This window comes from Mercenaria mercenaria, chromosome 5, assembly GCF_021730395.1.
Source record: "Mercenaria mercenaria strain notata chromosome 5, MADL_Memer_1, whole genome shotgun sequence".
Lineage (NCBI taxonomy): Eukaryota > Metazoa > Mollusca > Bivalvia > Venerida > Veneridae > Mercenaria > Mercenaria mercenaria.
Genome location: NC_069365.1, coordinates 35,749,514 through 35,762,707, shown reverse-complemented (window position 1 = coordinate 35,762,707; position 13,194 = coordinate 35,749,514). Strand labels below are relative to the sequence as shown.

At 33.8% G+C, this 13,194-nt stretch overlaps 1 protein-coding gene across 1 annotated transcript; it reads left to right on the top strand.

The window, feature by feature from the left end:
* Window positions 1–3,989: 3,989 nt before the first annotated feature.
* Window positions 3,990–12,590, top strand: LOC123558889 (leucine-rich repeat-containing protein 74B-like). The gene is made up of 11 exons (XM_053544849.1): window positions 3,990–5,274; window positions 5,815–6,122; window positions 6,630–6,723; window positions 6,848–6,897; window positions 7,077–7,158; window positions 8,069–8,154; window positions 8,359–8,553; window positions 9,119–9,214; window positions 9,558–9,824; window positions 10,873–10,958; window positions 11,983–12,590. The coding sequence occupies exons 1-11, from the start codon at window positions 4,878–4,880 to the stop codon at window positions 12,101–12,103; spliced, it is 1,782 nt and encodes a 593-aa protein (XP_053400824.1). The 5' UTR covers window positions 3,990–4,877; the 3' UTR covers window positions 12,104–12,590.
* The last annotated feature ends 604 nt before the right edge of the window (window positions 12,591–13,194 follow it).

Here is a 13,194-nt window from a genome sequence, read left to right as displayed (position 1 = left end):
GTTTCCCACCAAGAATAGTATTTTGAATCAAAATTAAACCGGCGGTTAGTTTAACAGCCGGTTAAAATTTCGAACAACTTGGCCCTGGACGGTACATGCAAAACACGTTCTGACTTGCATAGAAAATGTTCGAATTAGGGAATATTTTCAGGTATAAAAGACAATATGTATAATGACTGCCAATGCTTAAAATCTTTTAATCAGAATTATTTTGAACCTCCTCATCCACCCCATTCACCTCCCCCGGAAATTCTTCGTCTGGTCGTGTTAATTATACCCCAAAATACACTCTTTTTTTTATAATATTGTAATGGAATTCTCCCTTACAAAATGAACGTCATGAAATTATGTGACAAATAAACATTTAGCATACAAGTAACTGCTGAACTAGAGTAATCTAACTTAATACAAGGACTGTTTTCAATATTTAAAGTGTTTATATACGTCATACCTAAGTAACTTTCCTTCAAATGGACTGTTTCCTACAAAGATTCTTCATAAAAATTAGAATGTCATCATTGTTGACATTTCTCCTTGTGAGAGAGTACTCTACATTAGGATACGTAACTCTTGTCATAATTAGTACAGGAGGCAGATGGTTCTTCTAACGAATAAATTAATTACTCCCCGACACGTACAGGAAGAGATTTTTACCACATCAGACTATCTACAGACGTATTGGAACATTTCTGACGATGCTGCCTTGTGCCATTTACGGTATTTAAAAATGGCGGACACGGAACTTTGGACTACTTCTACCTTTTTAGGGTCCGGCTTTTCGTGAATGTATCTTTGTTATGAATGAAACTTTTAGGGATTCATATTTATGCTTAAATAACTTAAAGCCTGATGTAAGCCGGATATTTCACATCAATTCTAACATTTTACTATGTATGTACTATATATTGTTAGCGTAACAAATTTCGTCTACATGTATCACTACGCTTAGCATATAATGCTCCGGCTTTTTGTCGATATGTTATTTCATAATGTATATCATGTATAATTATGTGGCTTTTCTTTTAAGCCGTGCTTGTAGTACTCGAGCCTGAAATGTAATGCACTTTTATTGTTCTCATTGTTAATTGTTGCTTTGGGCATATCACATTACCTAGTCTTAAGCCGGGATTTTCATTGGTCAAAGCCGTTGCCATTGGCACTCCAAAGGCTATAAATACGGGTGTCTGCGTTCAGTCGGTATCTTCTTCTCAACCGTAAAACCTTGAGAAGTAAAACTCACAGACGAGACATTTCTATTCAGAAATACATTTTCTATTAAGAAATACAAAAAAGCTCTTTAGCAAGGTAAAAGAAACACTTACTAGGCAGTCTTAACTTTATTTTAAAGAGCAGAAAGTCAAATTCATAGAATAGGCACTTTTAGCCTTACAGAACAACAACAACAACAATATTATGAAGTAAATACAAAACCATGTAAAACCGAACCTTGCAGTATGCCTAGTTTGAACTACCACGTTATGGCAGAACCAAAGAGATGCATTGGTCTCCGTAATTCTACTTATATTCACATATTATAATGCTTTGTACTGATGTAGATTCTATATATAACTGCTTTGACTGAAGAAGATCCCATTGCATAGGCCTAGGTCCTCCATTGTTAATCTATGACGATGTATTTATTTCTCCGGTGTAATATCATTTCTACGATGCCATATTGTCAACTTCTGGAACGTACTTTTGTGTTATGTTTACAAGCGTTACACGATTATTATGATGTCGCAATATTAAAGAGCTATTTTTAACCGTTCATCCGAGTTCCTGTGGTAATTTGAAGGTATTGATGTAAACCAGAAAGGAGTACCGGTATATATGCACTTCATCTAAACTGATGGTGATGTATGTATACTGGTTATCATTATGGTCCGATATCCTGACTAGATAGGACCGAAAAGGTATTCCCAAGGTATATGATATATATATTGACGCATCTACAGAGATTGTCCAATATCGACGCATCCAAAGAGATTGTCCAATATCGACGCATCCAAAGAGGTTGTCCCAGGTATATATTTCAACGCATCTGGTGTTAATCGCAACATACACTTGTATTTGCATGCTTTATCAAGGGTAGATGTTGATGTGCAAATACCAGTTATTGCTAAATAGATCGGTATCCTGATTAATAAGGATGTGCAACTACCCAGGGGTTAGGTCCTTACAATATATAGGCTCTAAGCCTTCTTTAGGATATATATTAATCATTATACATTACAAAAATATCAGAAACATACACAATTTGTAAAACTTTCTCATTGTCTAAAATATGTCGTTTACATAAAGTCCGTTGAAGTAAGGAGGTAGTACCATTTGAAGACAAAAGATGTTAATTTGTTACAAAGAAGCAGAAAATACCAAACACTTTTGAAACATGTATAAGGCCTAACAAAAAATTGTTTGTTTCCGGTAAATTGCTAAAAATAATAGGAAATTTGAAATTTGGTCAAAATATATTTTTTAATGAAACTTTCGTTAGATCTGGTTCAGTGTCATCTAGGGTCATAAACTAGGCCACTAGCTCGCACCATACATTACCACTGTCAATGCTCCAGAAGTCGTGTTATTTGTTCTTTGTGTTCATGAAATCTAGGTCAAATTGGAAACAATGTTCTCTGGATTAGGAGCTAGATCAGGCGAATTATAAAGAGTATTACTGTCTATACGAACCCTCCCTGTTGTATATGGGAAGTTGTCACAAGGTACATCATTCTCCCCGTCTAATATATTGTAAAATACAATGCAATGAAATACATTCGTTGCTTTTTTGTCACTGTTATAGATATTGCGAAGTAATCTCCCTTGTATGTTGACTATACATTTAGCGATATTTTGGGTACTCGCACATTGTCACATAAAACTCGATACCTCTTTGTTGGAAACATTGCAGCTATCTTAATGAATTTTCCTTGATTGTAGAAATAGTGTATTTCAGTAACACTGTTTTATAAGTTCAAGAGCAAAACAATCTTAACAAATGACAAAAAACTACCTAAAAAGTGATTTAAATTTGCATGTCATTAAAAATGCGGGATCTTTGAAGCCTTGTAATATTATTGTTTCTTATCATATTTTTTGGATATCTTAGTAGACTACATATTTTACATCATTCATAGAAGTTAGTCTTTTTTATTAACTGCATTAAGTATATTGGGTCAGACTTGTCATTTTTTCTAACAATAGCTACCTCTTTTGAAACTGTATACGAAAGCTAAATAAGTAACAATAATTATCTGTAAATTGTAATTTGCAGTTGACAGTGATCAAATGGGGGTGTTAACACTATTGAATTACAAGAATGCTGTAAATATTTTATAAAAAAATTCAAATATTGACCGAACATGCCTGAATGTAATTGTAGTAAATCGAAATTTTGATTATTTTATATTTGAGCCACGCCATGAGAAAACCAACATAGTGGGTTTGCGACCAGCATGTATCCAGACCAGCCTGCGCATTCGCGCAGTCTGTTCAGGATTCATGCTGTTCGCTAACAGTTTCCCCAATTCCAATAGGCTTTAAAAGCGGACAGCATGGACCCTGACCAGACTGCGCGGATGTATGCTGGTCGCAAACCCACTATGTTGGTTTTCTCATGGCATGGCTCATATGTATCTTGACTTGTGCCTTATATATAATCACCATTAAAAAACTACGATAAATGAAGAGTTTTTCTTCTAAATAAGCAATGAATGGTGAACATTTTGAAAGAGAAGTTGTTTCCCCTGAATTGGTGTAATCAGCTGTGAGAAGATGTAGAAAGCGAACACATTATAACAGTATTTTGTATTAAGAACGATAGTTGATGATCAATCCATTCCTCCTTATAAAGCAGAATATTAATTCCGCTGGTTTAAAGAAATGCTCCAATGCATTATACGGATTTCAATCAAACAAGCTACTGAGTCTTTTCATATCTGTTGTACCTATATGTTAATATAAGCTTGCATGTGGTTATTAAGGATGCGAAAACATTCATTATGTTGGCTCTTATTTAATATTTTGCTTCAGAAAACTTGCTAATCTTTCTGACTTTATTGAAATCATAATTTGCATTTTCTTGTATTATGGATATATGCACCCGTTGCATCAAACATCAAACTAACCGTTTGTAATTCCGCTGTAGAAAAGGTGGGAATATACGATATGATGATTCAAAAACTTGTTTTACAATGACTGCTCGTTGAGGTAAGTTAATATGTTATTTAACAAATGTTATTAACCAATTCTTTCTACAGATTATAAAAAGAATTGAAATAAAATTATAAATTTCTACAATCACTGTCTATAAGCCTTACTGTTGTTATTGCCATTGCTAAATTCATATTTTCTTTTCTATTTGGAAATAAAAACTGTTACTTTCCTGTAGTTTATTAACTCTCATGTTTATTTCAGGTAAACAAACATCACAATATTACTGGTTGAATACTTTTCAATTTAAAAAGTTGCAAATATTTGAAGGAAATTATTTGTTAAACTAGCAGTTGCTAACTTGACCAAATAAACCAGCGTATGATAATGATAGAAATACCATTACGGTACGTAAAAAGTCGCTATAAAAGGTTCTTTATATTATTATGTATAAATTTAAATATACATGTACATTGTATTCATGTATGTTCGAGTGAAACTGAATAGACTGCAGAGAAAAGAAACTGGAAATATTTTCAATGTATATGTCAAAATTACTTGATGTTACAAACTGTTATTCTTAATAACATGGTGTTCCTTATGAAAATCTTAAAGCAATCAACGTTTCCTGACAATATTTTGTTTTTCTTCCTAGTGTACATTTAGTTATCAATAATATTATATATTTGTCTGTATCTATTGGATTATTTGCGGATATACCGAGATGTATTATGGAGATATCAAACCAGCATAAGAAGAAAATCACGTCAGCAAATTCTAACATCGGAGAAATGCATAGAAAAATACACGAAGCAGGCCATGGTGGAAGAACTCCAATTACTAATAGGCAGCAGCAACGTGCAAGTGCCAAACAAAAGACAAATATAAAGGGGGCTGGAAAGGTGTCAAAAGAAACATCGCTTTATATGAGTAGAACATCTCCACTCGTCAGGACTGGATCAACACCAGTGTCTTTGACTTCTGTTGTTGCAATGACAGAGTCATCTACGCCTATAGAGAATGCCATTCCTGATGAAAAACTTGGAATTCGCAATGCATGTAGAAAACCTCCAGTGACTTGTATTCAACGAGAATTTACGTTCACTGGCTACGATATCATGTCTGACAGTAGGTATACCTTAAGATCCTTTATTACAACGGATTTTAGTCCTGTTTGTACTTTTAAAACTCCACACCAAAGGGCAGGCTAGCTGATACTATATCGTTTGATAAGGTTTTGTTTCTATACTACTACTGTTTTACCTAATAAAGTAAAACTTTAAAGTTCCATAAGACTTTCATTATGATGTTGAAATCAGATGAAACAGCCATCCAAACAGATTTTATGCATAATTATATGATTAGACTATATATACTACACATGAACTTAAAAGTGAGGTAATAAAACAATGTGTTCAATAAAACTTCCTATTGTGATAATCAATATTCAAACCTTTAACAATTATTAGAGAAACCAATTAATACCGAAAACAGGATGTAACAAAAATCAATATATTTTATGTTCGTATAAAAAATTTGGCAGCCAGTAATAAACAAAGGCGTTATGAGACTTTAATATTAAAAGTAGAAATAAGATATACATGTACAAAATATATGTACTTATATTCTTAAATCGTAATGTGAATTCGTTCGTTTTAATTCCTAAAGTTGAACCAAAAAAAGAAGTGAAAGAAAGCGCAAATCAGAAAGTAGAACGGGAAAATGTTGAATGTTACTTAACAGCCTGTAAACGGTTAAGGGTACCTCCATCCTCATTCATTTCACGGCATATCAATGACAAAGACTTGGTGATGAAAAGTCATCCATTAGGACCAAAGGGAGTGAGAGCTCTGTGTGTTGCTCTCGTGGATAATCATCGCGTGCAGATGCTCAATCTAGAAGACAACGATATAGGCAGTGAAGGTGCAGAGTGTATTGCTGAAATGCTAGAAGAAAACGACAACATTACGGAACTTGTAAGTTGTTAACCTAAAACTTACAGTTTGTAGTTTTGCTTGTCCTGCAATATTCACTCGTGCTTCTGACAAGAAATTTTAATACACAAAATAATTTTCTGTATAGCAAAGAACCTTTCGAGCATTCTTAAGGGTTAAACATTATTGAACACAATATTTCTAACTGTAAACACCGAAGATTTAGAAAAAGAAAACATTAAAGACTTTAAACGGCATTGCTGGTGAGTTATACATTTCAGGAAAAGCAATACGTTTGTTGTAAAAGGATGTATATAATGTATTAAGTATAGAAACATCGATTTAAACAGACCGCTATGCCTCAGACCTTAAAGATTACGTATTCGTAGTCAGTCTGTCACAAGGTTTCTTTAAAAGTCCGAATTTAGAAGATAAAAAGCTAGTTTTGCAACTAAATATATTGTTTATAATGTATCTGGTTTATCAGAAGACTACACGAAAGTATTTTTGCTTTTTATAAAATTATTCCTCGGTGCAATGTATTTTCAGAACATTAGCGGTAACCTGATTGGATCAAGAGGAATAGAAGCTTTCACAAATTTACTTAAAAGAGGGCGGAATCTCCATAAACTAGATATTTCAGGTAAACGTACATTATGCCGACCAATTTCTATTTGAAATACAATTTTTTTTTTCTCAGATTGAAGTTACGTGTACATAACTGTTTTGTCACACGCGAGAACAACATGCATTTGTTTTCCATTTAGGTAGTGGTTTGGAAGATTCTGAAGCAAAAGTATTGGCAGACATGATAGAGGTAAAAACTACTTCATAAAAGTAATTTTAATGATATATACAGTAACACAAAGAGTAACAGGTTGTATTAGATAATTGTATATCAAGACATGGGATATATCACCTTCTATGTAATATACTGAATGGACAGACATATTGGTTCTTGTTATACGATGCGATCAATTCGTTTCTTTATTACAGGCAAAGTCTAAACTTGAGGAATTAAATGTTAGTCACAACGGAATTAGCGAAATCGGAGCCCTCGACATTGGGCGTGCAATAGGTGAGTTTACTTTAATAAATCTGGAGGATGCATTAACTGTCAGTTTGTTTAGATACATATACTGAAGGGAACTTCAAACGGTCCCACTCCTCAACCCAATTTTAAAAGGTCACAAAAATACGCATCATTGAGTATACTCAAACGCGAAATAAAATCAGTACTATTAGCATCATTCTACATTGACAATTACATGAGGAAAATGGAGTCGTGCAAACTTTGTTGCAATTAACCTTTAGCCTGCTGGCGGCAATTGATTCTGCCTTTGCGACCAGTGCAGACCAAGATCAGCCTGCACATCCGTGCAGTCAGATCATGGTCTGCACTGTTCGCTGTTCAGTCAGTAAATTTTCAGTGAACACCCCTTTGAATAATAAGTGGTATTGGCCAAATTGAATGATGGACCAGTCCGTTCTGGAAATTTAGCAGGGTAAAGGTGGAAGGTATACTAGACCCAATTTTCACATTTAAAAACGTGAGCAAATACTACAGTTTATGTAAACATGAAAATAACAAGTTTAATTGTACTGATAATACTAAGAATTAGGTTAAAAATAGTACACGCTGTATACACATGTATAGCTGAACGCAGTGTAAATGTGTTCTAGCAATAAAAAACTGGAAGTTTTTTTAAACAGTCGCCTGTTACTGCATGTGTTTTAATTATGAATGTAGCTCTACATACACAACTAATTTATATATTTAGTAAAGTAAGACATAATTCATGAGGATTTTACAAATTTGAACTGAAAGATTGCCACTGTATATCTTTAAGCTGATATTTGTAGCTTAATTACAAATACTTTATACCGATGCCCATTCATTTATGTCTTCGGCTGTTATAATAAAAAATGTAACCACAAAATAAAAAAGTAAGGAATAAATTGTTGTGAGATAGAATTTTTATTTTCAGCTAAGAACGATATTTTAAAAGATTTGGATATGAGCTGGAATCATATCAGAGGGAATGGTGCATTAGCAATAGCCCTAGGTATAAAGGTGAGAAAAATTACGTACAGTTTCATAGCTTGCATCACATCTGAATAATGATTGAAAGCAGTTGTTAATATGTGACCATGCATGTTTTTAACTAATAGTACTTAATGGTTACTAATTGGAAGACCCATAAAAACATACGATACACACATTTGCTTAATTAATGACAACTACACGGTAATACACGTTTTTTTTGTTTCTCTTCAGAAAAATGTTGGTTTAAAGTATTTGAACCTAGCATGGAATGGATTTGGTAATGTTGGTGCAGAGAATCTAGGCCGGGCATTAATGAATAATAGAACATTGTTATCATTAGACATATCAAACAATCGAATCGGAATAGATGGAGTAAAGGGACTTGTAAAAGGGCTTCAGCGAAATGAAGGACTTAGATCGATAAAAGTAAGGTCATGATAATTTTTTTATTTTTGAACAACCAACAAAGGCACGGCAATGTTTCCATGGACGTCAACCTGAATATGATTGTAACTTTCTAATGGGTCTTGTAAAACTTCTGCTTCCTACTCTCAGAAGAAAAGAAGTCTAAAAATGATTAAATTTGTCACCTATTATCATTTGCTCAAATGTCCATGGTAGGTTATTTCTGGAAACTATTATAATAATACTTATTGATTTCAAAAAAGCTGTGCTAAAAGTATACACTTATTGTATTGCTTACCACTGCCCTAGGCCAGTTATTCAATAAGTGTTTTAAATGACAACAAAAAATAATTTTATTTATTAAATTTTGACTTACCAACCCAGTAAACATGAGTTTAATACAGACCGATCATATATCACATACTATGGTTCGAAGATTTATATAAGGTGTCATTATTGTAATTGTAGTGTATGTCCAATACATCATATGAATAACCGGCGAGTATTATTTACATGTGTATGTGACAGTATTTAATTACGATGTTCTTAATTTTATGAAGTTCTTATATAATTATATTACAACTAGATGGGCCAAAATCCTTATACTGCAGAGGTTGCTATGACCATATTGAGAGCAATAGAGAACTCGGACAAGTGTGTGCTAACAATGCTAGACATTTCCGTAAGTTCTGATAATACTGGAAAACGCTTTCATATGCATTTTTTTCTAGCAAACATTATTAGATTCCTACCCGGCACTAAAATGTCCTAACCGTTTTACTTTCCGAGAGCAGTATCTTTATACTTATTATAAATAATTTACTGTTATTGTTGCTTTCCTTCATTCATACATGACACAGGTACACCTATTAAATTTCAATTAGTAGTGCGTGCATTTTGAAAGACGCCGTTTCTTATAACTATCAAATCGTTAATTGTACAACACCACTTTTTTTCGATCTGATTGTATGTTAAACTGCTCAAAAACTTGTGAAACATTTCTTTTCAAATTAACGTTTTTCAAGGACATTGTTGTTAGATCAGAATTTCTTGACAAATGGGATGAAGTGAAGCGCACACGGCAGCTACCACTAAGGATTGTCTTTGGACCGGTCATGCAGTCAACGGCCCCACCGATAATAGATGAGGAAGTCATTGACTGGAGAGACCCAGTAATGCGCATGTTCAAGTTTATGCATGACAAGGGTTATCGAATCATTGACCTTTTGAAAAGATTGGACAAAGACAGAAGTCTAAGCGTTGATAGACAGGAATTTAAAATGGGACTAGTGGTAAATGCATATATAGAATTGTAACATATTTTTGAAATAGAAAAATTCTTGGCATGAACGTTTTACATATTTTTCCCAAACCATAAAGAACAAATAAACGACGAGTCTGTGCGATCTTTTAGCTGTATTTGAAAGTCGGATATATCTGTTTCTTGGTTTCCAGACATAGTTTTTATTTTCTGCCAACCAGTATAAAGGAAAATGTCAATCATAACTACTACAAACAGTTATTTTAGTTAAAGATAAGACCTAATAGTTCACTTGTAACTGCAAGACTTGTTAGCCAGGGGCATCCGTGACCAGGTGGTGAAGGTTGCTGCTTCGAATCACTTGCCCCTGGCCAAAGTTGGCTCAGAACCTCGCTTGGGGTGAGATTTCTTCATGTTGGGTAGCCAATTAGCTGGCTTACAGAAGGTCGGCGGTTCTACCGAGGTGCCTACCCGTGAGGAAATAGAAGGACCCCCGAAGTCTGCCTTAAACATTAAAACTTGAAATGTTGCTGTATGACATAAACTGTACCGCTGTGACTCTAACACCCCCACACTCTTTAAAAAACAACGACAACAAAAACCTTGTTAGCTAATTAATGTTAATTTAATTTCATTCTGTGCGAATAGAAAAAGTTTCGTTAAACTTCAAATATATGAACTTTTTAAAACTGGTATATAAAGCGAAGAGCGTTTTATTATACAGAACATCAAAGACTTGCATTTAATTTATCAAGATAATCATGTTACGTTTCACTAATTATCTGCATATTTTTGAAGATCCGTAAAAAAATGGTAGTTTGCATATAAAATTTTGTTTAAATCGTGAAAAGGTGCATATTCAATAGTGCGGTTCCTCTTTCGTTCTGGTGCCTATAATGCAATACTAACTAAAGTTATCTTCAACGGTTGACTACTTCTATAGTTTTCATTTTTCTTGTGTCATTTATTTAAATGTTTAAAGCAGGGTGATATTAAACTTTTTGCATACATACGTTGGTTTGTATGTTGTAATTCCTTTTTAACTGGGTATGCATACATTTTTCCGTTTTACCGAATAGGCTGAAAAGATACCGATGACTGAGCACCAGCTGGATGAAGTTATTAAACAACTAGATACTGACAAAGACGGGGAAGTCGATATGGGGTATGTATAACACAACTAGGTGTTGACAAAGACGGGAATGTTGATATGGGGTATTCATTACACGACTAGATATTGAAAAAGACGGGGAAGTCTGTATGGGGTATGTGTGACACGACTAGATGCCGACAAAGACGGGAAATTCATGGGATTATGTTAACGCTACTACATACTGACAAAGACGGGGAAGTCGATATGAGTTATTTATAACACGACATGATACTGACAAAGACGGAAATGTTGATATGGGGTATGTATAACATGACAAGGTTCTGACAAAGACGGGGAAGTTAATATGGGGTATGTATTATACGACTAGATACTGACAAAGACTGGAATGTATTATAATTACATGCTGACAGAGATAGAGACTTCGATATGGGATATATATAACACGACTAGATAACAACAAAGACGGGAATGTTGATATGGGTTATGAATTACACGTATAGATACTGGCAAAGACGGATGTAGTTGATATTGGTTATGTACACCACGACCAGATGCTTATAAAGGCATGAATGTTTATATGGGGTATGTATTACACAATTTTACACTGACAAAGACAGGGAAGTCGATATGGGGTATGTGTAACACGAATAGATACCGTCAAAGACGGGAAAGTTAATATTGGATATGTTTTATACGATTGAAAACTGACAATGACGGGAATGTTGATATTGAGTATGTATTACACGAATAAGTTTTGACAATAAAGACGTGGGAGTCGATACGGGGTAGGCAATAATGATGTTTATGTTTATTTGATATAATTGTCTGTACAAATGTGTAAGCCAGTGCAAAACATCGAAGTTCTAGACACTCATGCACCCGTCATAAGTTTGTTTTAAAAACCGTATGTAGATGTAAAGGCAGAACAAAGCTAAATGTCAAAATATCTGTTAAAAATATTTCTGTTTTAAATTAGTTAAAGTCAAAAACAAACTTTATGATTTACTGAGTTGTTCAAACATTGGTTCACTGCGAAAGACCACACAAATATTCAAATATTTAAATTATATTTCAGAGAGTTGATGCGTGGGGAGAAAGAATTTCGGAAGAAAATGAAAGCTCGCATGAGAAAAATGTTGACAACAATGAAACCAGACACCGCAATGATGAAATTGATGGAAATTAACGAACTATGAAAATTTAAAAATAAACGTTACGCTGAATGCACACATTCAGTCTACACATACAGTTACCAACGCGCGGCATTTTTAGGACCAAAAGAATTTTGTTTTCCTTTATTTCAGTGGTAATATGCTCAAAGTGTAACTATTTTGTATCTTAGTTGTAAGATCAAATACACAAGATCACATGATCAGGGGAAATCCGACATTTTATCTTTGATTTGACACAAGTAATTAAACATCAATAAAACCTTATTCGTAAATAACTTACATCATATATACATTTATGTAGAAATATGTGATTCAAGTGAATTGAATCAAATCTGTCAAAGATCCTAGGAGAGCACAGAACGCACACTAACCGAAACGTCTGACTTGCGCTCGATATTTTTGCCAATATCTATCACAATATTAATAGCACACGTACGAGTTTCTCAGACACATATACGAATATGTTGTTCTGTACATACAAGTATAAACATTTCAACAAAATTGAATCGTGCAAAGAGTCTTCAAAATACAATTGAATGGTTTGATTTTATTCAACGAGCAAATATAATTCATAGGGATACAAAGGTATAAATATTGAATTTTCACTGATTCATGTATATCAATCCAAATTTATACTTGTTTCCAATATTTGACAGGATAATGAATTTATTTGGTTTCTGTAGTGTTTTCTTACCTTATAACAAGACTGATAAAATAACATTATAGTCTTACTCTTCTGTGTTGAAATATATACATCTTATTAATAGTGACATGTTTTGAATGTGTGCTCAAAGTATTATGAAGGATGCTGCCAAAAATATCGGGAGTCGTGAGAAATTTCGATTAGTAAAACAGTTGACTCGGTTACATTGTGTTTTTCATGGAAGGTTATAAAATATGAATCATCCCGCAACCCCATCCCCCACCACCAAGCAATTAACTGTAATCACTTTATGAAAGTCATTGGGTTGACCTTATGGTCACAAATGAACAAAACAATGACTACACTGAATCTAATTAAGAAAGGCGACTTTTGACATCTGGATGAAGTTACGTTTTTGGGTACTTTAACTCAGCTCTTGTGGTCTCTAAAGCAACCAAGTGCCCCCATTTGA